This window comes from Denticeps clupeoides, chromosome 19 (genome assembly GCF_900700375.1).
Source record: "Denticeps clupeoides chromosome 19, fDenClu1.1, whole genome shotgun sequence".
In the NCBI taxonomy this organism is placed as follows: Eukaryota; Metazoa; Chordata; class Actinopteri; order Clupeiformes; family Denticipitidae; genus Denticeps; species Denticeps clupeoides.
Window position 1 is genome coordinate 741,791 of NC_041725.1, and position 14,384 is coordinate 756,174.

General features: G+C 42.2%; 1 protein-coding gene across 3 annotated transcripts in view; it reads left to right on the plus strand.

Annotated features, from left to right (window-relative positions):
- The first annotated feature begins 857 nt into the window (after positions 1 to 857).
- Positions 858 to 14,384, plus strand: part of ngef (neuronal guanine nucleotide exchange factor) — a 40,008-nt gene continuing 26,481 nt past the window's right edge. Inside the window, exon 1 of one of the 3 annotated variants that reach the window (XM_028961143.1) lies at positions 858 to 1,276. In XM_028961143.1, the coding sequence (XP_028816976.1) occupies positions 1,057 to 1,276 (220 nt within the window). In that variant the 5' untranslated portion in view covers positions 858 to 1,056. The remainder of the gene's footprint in view (positions 1,277 to 14,384) is intronic. The other 2 variants (XM_028961144.1, XM_028961145.1) reach the window with 2 other exon arrangements.

Genomic DNA, 14,384 nt, shown 5'->3' on the forward strand with positions numbered 1-14,384 from the left:
TGGTATGTAATGGTTTTGGATAATGTGGCTTTAGTGGTTATTCAATTAGTTACGGTTTGTATATCATGTTAAAGGACAGAATGGCTCAGATTGCAAAGAAAGTGCTTTCACTACACTAAACACACAAAGTCACAGATGAGCATCACTAGATTTGTTTATTATGCATTACAGTAATATGAATGTTGTTTTTTAAAACATTGTAATGGCAATAATGGTTATATAGCTAACAGTTTTTATGTATTGAATGAGGCAGGAAAACAAAGAATGACCTTTGAACAAGGAGCCTATCAGCTGACAGGAAGAGTTACTGAGCACTGAGCAAGAGTTCTTTTTCTTTTCTAGAAAAGAACCATGTCTGAATTAAATAGACACTAGGTTATTGTTCTCATGAGATTCTGTGTGACAGGCTAGGCGGCCTAGGCAGTGGCAGCCTAGCAGGTAAGGATGTGGACTTCTAATTGGAAGGTTGCCAGTTTGAATCACGAACTGCCAAGTTGCCACTGAGGTGCCACTGAGCAAAGCGTTGTCCCCACACACTGCTGCTAAGGCACCTTTCGTGGCTGCCCACTGCTCACTAAGGATAATGATTAAATACAGAGGACACATTTCATTGCATCAGCATGTTCTGTGCTGCAGTGTTTCACACTCATGTCACTTGTTTCACTTTTTGATGAGAATGTGTGTTGAAGGGGTAGAGAAATCACATTGTTTCGGTCTGTGTTTGGGGACAGTGTGGCGGGAGAGATTTAAGGAGTGAGGGAGGTGGTTGTTAGTGACTCAGAATAACCTGTTGTACACACCCACCCCTTAGGCAGTGAGAGAGAAAGAGGTGGGACTGTAAGGAATGTCCCTCCCTCCCTCTCTCTCAGAGTCTTTTCACAGGGAGCATTTTTTCACTGGCAGCAGTGTGAGTGTGGATATGTTTTTTATGGACTATTTTTCTTTTGATCTGATGAATCTTTGTACGTATATTCATTGCTTCCATGAAAATTGCCCATCACTGGTAGTCATTGTTTGAATAACAGAGTAACAGTTGTAGGGTCAGTGGGGGCAGTTATGGCGATGACTGCATTATTTCGAGGCAAGAAGGGGCAGGAGATCCAAGTGAAACAGTCATCTGTGCCAACACCACCATTGCATCAAGAGGAGGATGATGAAGATGATTTACTGAGGGGCAGTGAGCCAATCCGGCGAAATTCACGGTTTTATCGTTCCATGAGGAAGAAGAGAAATCGAGAAAAATCTTCATCTTACCAGCAGAACAGTAAGATCATTGGTATCTACTTCTTTTTTTGGCTTCTCCCATTAGGAGTTGCCACTGCGGATCAGCCAGTCTGGTTGTCTGCATATTTGGCATGGCAAAAGATTTATGCAGGATGCCCTTCCAGATGCAACTTTCCCCATTTACCTGGGATTGTGATCAGCACCAAGACTGTCATACTGTCACCTGCATCCCCAGTGTCTGGGCTAGTAAGATCATTAGTATACATAGACACAAAACAGTGTATAGTTTTGTAACAGATCTCTCTCCACTGTACATATTTAACAAAATATTGAAAATATGATTCAGTTAATCAAGTCATGTCATGAAGAATATGTGGTTGTAAAGATCCTTGCATCATGTCCAAGGATGGGAAAGAAAGTGTTTTCACAGCACACCCAATCAGATATGCATCAGATATGTAAGTGAAAGTGAAGTGGAAGTGAAGTGATTGTCATTGTAAAACACGGTGCACACAACGAAATGTGTCCTCTGCTTTTAACCCATCACCCATGGTGAGCAGTGGGCAGCCATGACAGGCTCCCGGGGAGCAGTGTGTGGGGACGGTGCTTTGCTCAGTGGCACCTCAGTGGCACCTTGGTGGATCGTGAACCAGCAACATTCTGATTACGGGGCCGCTTCCTTAACTGCTAGGCCACCACTGCCCTATAAAGTTAGACATTCTGTCCTTCTGGGCCAAAAAACAACAACAAAAAAAACTATGGAAACCTGCAAAACTGGTTTAATTTTGCTGTGCTCTTAGGTGTGTATACAGTGAAGATATGCGGACGTTTATGAAAGAGACAGTTTTGTTTCTTACAAATACTATGCACTGAAGGACCATAAAAAATTAAATATGTAAGTTTCACCAGAAATAGCATTCGAGAGGTTAATTGAGAGATCAGTCAGCTGGATTCTCAGGGTCAGTTAAGTGGTACTGTAAATGCATTCAAGTACATTTTTAAAAACTACACCTTTCCCTACACTGCTATGTAAATTCTGAGAACACTTCTCAAACTGACACAATTATTTAAAGAAATGTGAGAGTGGGTGTGCTTCTATGAATGTGGCTGTACATTTTTATAAGTGAAAAGTGAGGTGATTGTCATTGTGATACACTGCAGCACAGCACACGAAATGTGCCCTCTGGTTTTAACCCATCACCCTTGGTGAGCAGTGGAAAGCCATGACAGGCACCCGGGGAGCAGCATTGTGGGGATGGTGCATTGCTCTGTGGCACCTCAGTGGCACCTCAGCAGATCGGGATTCGAACTGACAACCTTCTGATTACGGGGTCGCTTCCTTAACCACTAGTCCACCACTACCCCATAAAATTAGACATTGTAAGAGAAATGCAGTTTAATATTTAATTAATGTTTTACAAACCAGTTTCATACAGCTATGCCATGGTAACATAGAGGAGCCGAACCCTGCCCAGTATAGCACCCCAGCACGTGGGACCTCTCAAGGCCCCATTCAAGTGAAGATGCCTCACGTCCCCCATTCCACTGGCTTCCCTTCCCAGCTATGCTCACATACTACCATATGAGCATAAAGATGAAGCTGACAGAAAATAAAGAAAATATTTGAGAGAAGTTATTAATTCAATAGAGGATTATTGTCAATACAACATATTGTCATACTGTATATACAGTATATAGAATCTTAAAATGCTGTTTCACACAGACTCCCATAGTGTGATTACAAAACCTATATACAGTGGGTATAGTATTCAGACCCTCTTAAATTTTTTACTCTTTTTTTTTATATTGGAACCATTTGCTAAAAGCATTTAACTGATTTTTTTCCTCATTAATGTACACACAGTACCCCATATTGACAGAAAAACCCTGAATTGTTTACATTTTTGCAAATTTATTAACAAAGAAAAGCTGAAATATCACATGGTCCTAAGAAATCAGACCCTTTGCTGTGACACTCATATTTAACTCAGGTACTGTCCATTTCTTGAGATGGTTCTATACCTTCATTTGAGTGTTTGATTATAATGATTGGACTTGATTGTGAAAGCCACACACCTGTCTATATAAGACTTTACAGTTCACAATGCATGTCAGAGCAAATTATATCATGATATCAAAGGAACTGCTTGAAGAGCTCAGAGGCAGAAATTCTGTTGCAACTTAAGGTTGCAGCAGTGGCCTCCATAATCCTTAAATGGAAGACGCTTGGGATGACCAGAACCCTTCCTAGAGCTGGCCGTCCAGTCAAACTGAGCTATCGGGGGAGAACAGCCTTGGTGAGAGAAGCAAAGAAGAACCCAAAGATCGGTGTGGCTGAGCTCCAGAGATGCAGTAGGGAGATGGACGAAAGTTTTAGAAAGTCAAACATCACTGCAGCCCTCCAACAGTCAGGGCTTTATGGCAGAGTAGCCCGACGGAAGCCTCTCCTCAGTGCAAGACACATGAAATTTGCTAATAAAGACCTGAATGACTCTAAGATGGTGAGAAATAAGATTCTCTGGTCTGATGAGACAGAGGTAGATCAGTGGCCTTAACTCTAAGCAGTATGTGTGGAAAAAACAGGCACTGCTCATCACTGCTACCAACAGTGAAGCATGGTGGTGGTAGCATCATGCTGTGGGGGTGTTTTGCAGCTGCAGGGACAGGATGACTGATTTCAATTGAGGGAAAGATTAATGCGTCTCAGTACAGGGATATCATGGACGAAAACCTTCCCCAGAGTGCTCAAGACCTCAGACTAGGCCAAAGGTTTACCTTCCAACAAGACTATGACCCTAGGTACACAGTTAAAATAATGAAAGTGAAGTGATTGTCTGCAGTACAGCACCCAGCGCACACAAAATGTGTCCTCTACTTTTAACAATCACCCTTACTGAGCAGTCATGACAGGTGCCCCGGGTAGCATTGTGTGGAGACGGTGCTTTGCTCAGTGGCACTTCAGTGGCACCTTGGCGGATAGGGATTCAGACCAGTAATCTTCTGATTATGGGGTGCTTCCTTAACTGCTAGGCCACCACTGCCCCACGATAGAGTGGCTTGTGACTGTTCTTGAATGGCTCAGTGAGAGCCTGACTTAAACCCAATTGAGCATCTCTGGAGAGACCTAAAAATATCTAGCCAACAACGTTTACCATCCAACCTGCCAAAGCTGGAGAGGATCTGCAAGGAGGAATGGCTGAGAATTACAAAATCCAGGTGTGAAAAACCTGTTGCATCTTTCCGAAAAAGACTCAAGGCTGTATTAGATCAAAAGGGTGCTTCTGCTAAATAAACACCTATTTAGGTCTGAATACTTACGACCATTTGATATTTCAGTTTTTCTTAGTTAATAAACCTGCAAAAATGTCAACAATTCAATGTTTTTCTGTGAATATGGGGTGCTGTGTGTACATTAATAAGGAAATATTAACGATTTTAGCAAAAGGCTGCAGTATAACAAAGAGTAGAAAATTTAAGAGGGTCTAAATACTTTCTGTTCTGTATACATGAATTTAGGTTAAATGGCCTTAAACTAAACTTAAATACCCATAAAGCCTATAAGAACTATAAAACAAGGTACACTAAACAAGGAAAACAATATTTGAGATATTCAAAGTAGCTGTTCATTGTGCCATGTAAAATGATGTGAGGATGGGAGGAAGGAGGTTGGCCTTCTTCAGCTTTCGGGGGAAGTGTAGACGTTGCTGGGCTTTCTTGGTGGTAGACGTGGTGTCGAGGCTCTAGGAGAGCTCATCTGTCATGTGAACACCTAGGAACTTCACTCTGCTGATGATCTCAATAGAAGATGCATCAATGTGCAGTGGGGTGGGGACAGTCAGTTTCTTCCTGAAGTTGACAACCATCTCTTTGGACATTGAGAGTCAGGTTGTTGCTCTGGCACAAATCACCCAGATGGTTTATCTCTCTCTGTATGCAGACTCAACATTGTTGAAGCCCACTGCTGTTGTGTCTATGAACTTAATAGTACTGTGAACTTGATTGTACTGTGCAGTACAGTCATGAACAGCAGTGGGCTGAGTATGCACCTATGTAGGATATCCAAAAGCCAGCTGCATAGTGGAAAGCTTATTCCCAATATGTCCAACTTCCTTACCATACTCAGGGATGCTGAGCTGAAGTCAATAAACAGCATAATTCATGAAGTACGTTTAAAAACACTTCACCTGGGTTTCTTGAGGAATAAAAATATATATTTTTTCATTGCATCAGATTACCACTGTGCTTTTAAAGAAAAGAATGAACTGCTTTTTTATGTAATAATGTTTTTTTATTATGATATTTTTTGATGATCTCAAATATTTAAATGTGACTAACATGGAAAAAGTAAGAAATCAGAGAGGGTCACACACTAGTTACACAGGCCTATTATTTTTGCAGTATTGCAACAGTATTGACTTAAAACTTGCCTTGTAATTTGTGGCAGTGTTGTCTTTGGTTTATTTTGTATTATTGGTTAACTAATTTACTAAACAATCTCCTGTAACATGCCACAACCAGCATGCCACATACTTCCTTTGTTAATAATGCAAATAATGCTTAACTTAGGAAATATCCAAACATGTAGAATTAATTATTGCATAATTCAGCAGTATATTTGTAATTCAGATGTAAATAAGAAACATTATCTATAGCTACAATACATTATCTATGACATCTACATTATCAAAGCCAATATTTAATGATTAAAAAGTGTGAGTAATGTAGTAGCAGCAGAAAGGACCCACAACATTTCATAGTCACCACCTCATCATTTGTTGCCAATGTTGCAGTTGTTTCTCTATCTGCTTCCATCGTCAAGTCGATGTAATTGGGCAAATGTTTTCATTCACATCAGACATGTAAAGCCCAACAAAGGGTTATCCATTTTAACCGTTCATTACTATTACTTTAACTCTGCACAGTCAAAATTTCACTGCATGTTGCATTGCAATAACTATGCACGTGACAAATACAAATCTTGAATCTTGAATTGTAGGGCCATAGATTTGGGGGCATATTAACATGATTGGCCAATGATCCAGACACCAAGTGCAGCTTTAGGGTTGTGTTGATTCAGGGGTAGGCCAGAAAGGCCCCTTCAAACATCTTACATCACAGGGATCAGCAGAGCTTGATCACATTCCTGGAAGGATTTCTTGCTTAAAGCTGTCGAGTGAAAATGTAGAGCCAAACAATTCAATCATCTAGCAGTGTGTAAATTTTGCGTGTATGTGTGTCTATAGACGTGCAATTGTTTTATTCTGCTTATTTATTTATTAAGAAATACAGTGTAATAGAAGGAAGATGGGTCCTTTCTGAGGTGGTAGTAGCCTAGTGGGTAAGACACTCGCCTGTGAACCAGAAAACCCGGGTTCAAATCCCACTTACTACCATTGTGTCCCTGAGCAAGACACTTAACCTTAAGTTGCTCCAGGGAGACTGTCCCTGTAAATACTGATTGTAAGTCGCTCTGGATAAGGGCGTCTGATAAATGCTGTAAATGTAAATGTAAGATACACATTGAAAATGCCAAGAGTGAGGGTAACCCCCTGAACACACAGGTCTAATAGGCACTGTGAACAATAAGTGCACACAAAAACGCTATGACAAAGTTTATATAAGATTAGGCAGGGCCGGCCCTAACAAATTTGGAGCCCTAGGCAAGATTTTAGGTCACAGCCCCTGGTCAAAAAATGACCTGTTACTTGTGGGGATGGATCATTTTTTTTAGGCTGGCCAGCCCTGCCTTCACTGGCTTCATATAGCTGCCCCCACATCATATTCAGTTGATACTATTTCTACACATCCTATTTTAGCCTTAACAACTGAGTTTTCAGTGCAAAAAAGTTAGCACTGGCATTACTTCTTTATTTTAAATTTAAAGTGTGCACATAGGCTTTATTGACCAATTTATATTTTTAAAAAGTGCTTAATGTAATGTGTATCATGAAGGTCTCAGGAGTAAAATCTATGTACTGAAATATTCAGAAAGAATTGGGGATTTAATGGGTTAATAATATTGATAAGAACATTGAGTGCGTGGCATGCCCCATCACTGCTTGCAGTTTAAATTCAATTTGAGTCTGCATGTTGGCCTGTCTAGTTTAGTCAGCATAGAACATTTTATTGACATAATGTACAGTCTACATTTAGATATAATAAGCACAACAAAAACAAAATGGATAGCTCAACTTCAATTGAACCAGAAGACCCAGGTTCAAATCCCAGCATGTCTTCACTGGTGCTTCCAGCCACAACCTTCCCTGTCTTCGACACCCACACCTACCATCACACTACCAACCCTTGGCACAGTACCCACCTGCTACCACAAACTGGACGCCATCTTCAGTTCATCCAAAGCTGCACAACTACCACCTCATCGACCAGGTGACAATGCCATTGATCTGCTTCCTCGAACTAAACCACCCAGAGGACACCTGTAGTCATTGTCCAAAGCAGAAAATTTTACCATGGAGCAGTTTGTGGCAGAGGCACTCCAAACCATGCTCATATACTCATCATGACTTGAAGCTCATGTCCAACAGACAGAAATTTGGATAGAGCAGACCAGAGACTATAGAACAGCTGCGAAAATTTCAGCTGTTCTGCCAAAAAAACCCAAACAACTCTTTCCTATGTTCATTCGGCACCCCTTAATCAGCACCTACTGTGGAATCAACATCTCCCTGTCAGGGCCAGGGCATCTTGACACTCTCATTGACTCTTTCCCTTCCCCAACCCAAGGACACACACAATTACATACCAGTTGATATACACACACTCACCCCACTCCACACCTCCGCCCGCTACCTCCCGGTGTGAACTGGTGGGTGTTTTTTTTCAGCGCAACCGGACTAATGCTCGTTTACGCGGGATTACATCCACAGTCATTTTCCCCTCCCCTTTTGCAATTGACTTTTACTGTTGTGTAGATTGTATGTGCTTATGCTGCTGAGGTGTTTCTTTTTCAATTCCCACAATATACTCCCCATTGGAATACAATCTGGAGGTTGTTTTTTTTGCTCTTGCTCTATCATACCTGCTTTTTCTGATCTTGTCCTTTATCTTCCTGACCTGGGTCTTCTGGTTCATAGGCGAATGTGTTACCCACTAGGCTACAACCACCCTGATCCTGTTCCATCCAACATACCACCGGGGTGCCTGTATGTTCCTAATTCCTGTTGGTCAGCTTTCCTCCTGCAGGGCCACTCTTCCACCCTCTCAGGCCATCCTGGATGCCATCGGACCATCTTCTTTATTCGTTCTGGTGGCCGACGCTGTCCAGGGATGTATGACACCTGTGAGGTCTGTTGACAACCAAGCTCAAACAGGTTCCAGTCCCCATAGGAATGCATTGAATGCTAATTTTAGCATTGGTAGGATTTTTTATAAACACTCCCTGCTCGCAGATGCTTTGACTGAAATGTGCAAATTTTTGGGTCTTCCGGGAGACACCCTTGACGCATTCAAAGTGTCATTTTGGAACCGTCGTCTTTCTTTCACATTTTTCTGGCATCCCTCTTTTAACATAGAATCCCATTTTCTTTTGGCCATGATTTTGGTCCTTTGTCATGCTTACAACCAAAACCCATCAAATTTTGCATGGTGGGTCAGACCCTTACAAAACAAATGATTCTTGCTATATTCTAGAATTTATACTTATTTAGGGTGGTAGTAGCCTAGTGGGTAACACACTCGCCTATGAACCAGAAGACCCGGGTTCGAATCCCACTTACTACCATTGTGTCCCTGAGCAAGACACTTAACCCTCAATTGCTCCAGGGAGACTGTCCCTGTAACTACTGATTGTAAGTCGCTCTGGATAAGGGCGTCTGATAATGCTGTAAATGTAAATGTAAATACTGCAATACTTTGATAAATATAATTCAATATACGAGAAACTTCTCCATATATTTGCAATCCTTTTTCAATGTATAATCTAATTTAATGTAGGTATATGTAGTATAGTAGTATTAATGTAGTATATATAATAATATATTAGATAGTATAACAATGTGTTTATTCAATATATAAAAACGGCAATAATAGGACTTCCGGTTAGCAGCCACATGGAGTAGACGTGTGAGTTAGGTGCTCCAACAATTTTTGGTTTCTTTACTCCCCTACTCGTCTTTAAATGTTAAATTAAATCTTTAATTTACAATAACTTTATACTCTACCCCACGGCTATCTACTTTTAATTTATAATGGCTACCAGGAGTGTTAAAACCGGGAAAAAGGACTAGCCTGCGACCGCACTAACAGTCGAGACCATCTCTGCGCTGTTAGATAAACACCATGAAGCGTTAGCGGCTGAATTTTAATCATCGTTTAGGGGTGGGGGATCTCCAAAGCTAGTTCAGTGTACATGGTGTATGTTCAATATGTTGCTCTGTTTTATTATTATACATTTCTGTTTTAAGACTGACGTTAGGCATTTCATTATTATCTGTGTCAATCTACCTGCATCTCCTCTCAGGGAGAATGAATAGTTTTTTAAACTTTGTGAGCTGGAATGTTAAGGGTTTAAACCATCCGGTCAAGAGAAGGAAGGTGCTCTCACACCTTAAACAACTTAACACTGCAAAAGTACTGTTTACTATTGTGCTGGGAACACGTTTTTGGCTCCCCGTGACCAGCCGTAAAAGCTAGAGACACACAATCTGACATATTGGATGTGTTGCTACCACCAACAGTTGTCAGGAAAACATGGGAAATATGGAAAAAGGCAAAAAAGGCCATGTCTTGCATTTGTGGCTGCCACTCTAAGACCGTGAGACGCACATAAAAAATGGAAGGACAGGACAAAATGACATATTGACTCCGCACAAAATTGACTCCGCACAAAATGACATATTGATTGCTTCTTTGGGGACTACAGGAGGGCCACAAATTGTGACCAAAACATTAAAAGTGTGAAAAAATTTGGTTTCTTAAAATTTGCGATGAAACGCTTCACAGCACACACACAAGTTTCACATCAGGTCACCGCACGGTTTGACATATGGCTTGCTTCGGTCGGATTTACGGTTTGCGCGCAATTCCCTAAAAAGCGTTTTCAGAACACGTTTATTATCCTTTGTGTCCAGATGGTTTAACATACAAAACTGACGTTTTGACATATGATTAGTCTCTGTCTGATTTACAGATCATGCACAATTTTGGAAAAACAAAAAAGTGTCAATGGGCAAAAAAAACTCAAAAATATCAAAAATTAGTACTTTATTGTGTGAGGTGTGCTATTACTTTTATAAGCGATTGGACCGGGCGTGGCCGAGCTATTAACGCTCAAACAGGGTCATTTACCCATTAGAATGCATTGAATGCTAATTTTAGCATTGGTAGCATTGGTAAAATGGGGCCCCTTTTAAGTGGTACTGCTACTGTGTCATTGCCAGCAAAGGGGGTCCTACAAGGGGTACTGATACAGCAGCAGCGCCAGCACTGTAATTCAATGGAATCTTAAACCAGCAGCTTCATTAGGGTGCCAAACAGCCACATCATTAAGACTGCCTGGTCCGCTTAATTAGGGACAACCTGTCCTACGGCCATTTCATAAGGGACGCCCTGTCCTTCAGCCACTTTATTAGGGACGCCCTGTCCTACAGCCTTTTTATTAGGGATGAGCTGTCCTTTAACCACTTTATTAGGGACGCCCTGTCCCTTGGCCATTTCCTAAGGGACGCCCTGTCCTTCGGCCGCTTTTTTAGGGACGCTCGGTCCTTCTGCCTCTTTATTAGGGATGCCCTGTCCTTTGGCCATTTCATAAGGGACGCCCTGTCCTTCAGCCACTTTATTAGGGACGCCCTGTCCTACAGCCACTTTATTAGGGACGCCCTGTCCTACAACCACTTTATTAGGGACGCCCGGTCCTTCAACCACTTTAGTAGGGACGCCCAGTCCATCGGTCACTTTAGTAGGGACGCCCTGTCCTACAGCCACTTTATTAGGGACACCCTGTCCTACAGCCACTTCATTAGGGACGCCCTGTCCAACAGCCACTTAATTAGGGACGCCCTGTCCAACAGCCACTTAATTAGGGACGCCCAATCCTTCAACAACTTTAGTAGGGATGCCCGGTCCATCGGTCACTTTAGTAGGGACGCCCTGTCCTACAGCCACTTTATTAGGGACGCCCTGTCCTTCGGCCATTAACATGCTACGCCTTGAGCTAACATGCTAATTTTTTCAACATTGTCCAAACGTCACCAAATTTAACATGACGCATCTTGGCCACGCCCTGTTAGCATTTTTGATGTTAGCATTAGCATGCTAACATGCTCATTTTTAAACATGCTCCAAACATCACCAAATTTAACGTAACGCATCTTGGACACGCCCTGTTAGCGTTTTTTATGTTAGCATGCTAGCATTCGCATGCTAACATGCTAATTTTTTTAACATGCTCCAAACGTGACCAAATTTACAGTGACGCATCTTGGCTACACCCTGTTAGCGTTTTTGATGTTAGCATGCTAGCATTAGCATGTTAACATGCTAATTTTTAAACATGCTCCAAACAACACCAAATTTAATGTGAAACACCTTGGCCACGCCCTGTTAGCATTTTTGATGTTAGCATGCTAGTATTAACATGCTAACATGCTATTTTTTTAACATGTTCTACACGTCAACAAATTTCACGTCACTGACTGCTCTATCGGATACTTTAATAACACCGCCTGATTTCACAGCTGAGACCAGCTCAGCAGGTTATGCCCGCGCTCCTACGAAAAACGTGATGTCTCTTTCTTTGAAAATTTTTTCTCTGCTTTACCAGATCTGAGCTCATACTCTCTCATATTAGGAGGTGACTTTAATTGCTGTTTAGATCCATCACTTGACAGGTCATCTCCCAATCTTATACCTCTGAGTAAATCTTGGAATGACTTACTGCTTATTATACCCACACAATGTTGAAATTGATGACACATTGTGAAAGGTTTTCTCTTGGTATTGTCCCCAATATAACGCCCACCTGTACACAACGAGACCATTACATGGAAAACACTAAATGAGGTGTGTCACCCCAATACAATTCCCTCCCTATCCCCAAAATGTCTGAAGTGAAACAAACATCATATGTATGACATCCACTAAGTCTCATACCTAACCTATTGTGAGTAGTGTATATTGTCACTGTAACGTCCGCAGGCTGACGGGGGAAGGAAGCGCAGAAATGGGATATACTGGGAATGGGATCTTATTAATAATAACACAACAAAGGAAAATGGCACAAGGGCCAAAAACAGGGAAAACAAAAGGGGAGAACCGGCAGGCGTGTGGCGATGGCCAAAACTGAAAAGAACACTTCTCATACGTTGCACGGTCCACATAAAATGTCGCAGCCCAACCGGCTGCTCCGAAGTTTCTTTTAACCACCATGTTGTCATACAGATTGCCACCAGGTGCGTCTCCAAGTGCACCCAATTCTGACAGTCACATAATATATTGATAAATATATTTTTGTTGTGTATGGGGACACATGTCCTAAATGAGTAAATGGGGTTGAATCTAACCTGCACTAATTTTTCTGGCTGTTCTGGCCTACTACACAATCACAAAGCAGACACTTTATTACCACCACCTGGTCCATCAGCCACTTCATGAAGACCTCCTGCAACTTCAGCCACGTTATTAAGACTGCCTGCGTCTTCTGCCCCATTATAAATGGTGTCATTATGGCGAGGCAGTGGTGGCCTGGCAGGTAATGAAATTGACCCATAATCGGAAGGTTGCCGGTTCAAATCCTGAGCTGCCAAGGTGCCCCTAAGGTGCCACTGAGCAAAGCACCGTCCCCACAAACTGCTCCCCGGGTGCCTTTCATGGCTGCACACTGCTCACCAAGTGTGATGGGTTAAAAGCACTATGTGCACTATGTGCTGAGCTAGAGTGTAGACAATCAAAGACAATCACTTCACATTCACATGAAGACTGCCTGCTCCTTCTGACACATTATTATGACTGCCTGCTCCATCGGCCACTTCATTAAGATTGACTGCCAGAGCAGACTGCCTCTTTATTAGAACTGCCTGGAGTTGCAGCCACTTTATGAGAACAGCCCACTCCTGAGACATAAGCCCGGACAAAAAAGTGGCAATTAACTACTATTAAGACCACCTGCTCCTTCGGCACTTTCTTCAACATACTCCAAACGTCACCTAATTTTATGTGACGCATCGTGGCCATGACCGGTTATAATTTTTTATACTAGCATGCAAGCATTAGCATGCTAACATGTCAATTTTTTTAACATGCTCCAAACATCACCAAATTTCACTGCTCCATTGGCCACTATATTAGTGAAGTGAAATGAAGTGATGTGGCTGTCACTTGTGATACACAGCAGCACAACACAGAGTGAAATTTGTCCTCTGCATTTAACCCATCACCCTGAGTGAGCAGTGGGCAGCCATGACAGGTGCCCAGGGAGCAGTGTGTGGGGACGGTGCTTTGCTCAGTGGCACCTCAGTGGTATCTTGACAGATCGGGATTCGAACCGGAAACCTACTTTACTTTACTTTACTTTACTTAGCAGACGCTGTTATCCAAAGCAACTTACAAGAGGAAGACACCTGCAATTCTTCTTGTAAGTTGCTTCTTGTAAGTTGCAAGAGCCCTGATAAGGCCTAAATTGTCAGCAAAAGAACTCTGAAATTGTTAGGTGCTAGACGAACAAGAAAAAAATAATGATTTTGTGCAGTGTGTGTGCATGTGCGTGTGTAAGTGTTAGATTTGTCTGAAATACTTTAAATGCTAGTTGAATGGAGGAGGGCAAGTTGTTCCACTAGCCAGGGACAACAAAGGAGAACAGAGTTGATTGGGATCAGAGACCCCGTGAAGAGGGAATTTTCAGTCTCATTTCATTTGCCGATCTGAGAGGGTGTGCAGGAGTGTAGCTAGCTAGTAGTGTATTGATATAGGAGGGTGCACTTCCATTTACAGCCCTATAGGCAATCATCAAGGATTTGAACTCAATGCGAGCAGCTACCGGGAGCCAGTGGAGAGAGGTGTGAAGAGGCGTGACATGGGTGTATTTTGGCTGATTGAAGATGAGGCGGGCTGCCACATTTTGGACCATGTGGAGTGGTTTTATGGTGACTGCAGAGGCTCCAGCCAGGAGAGAGTTACAATAGTCCAGTTTAGAGATGACAATTGCC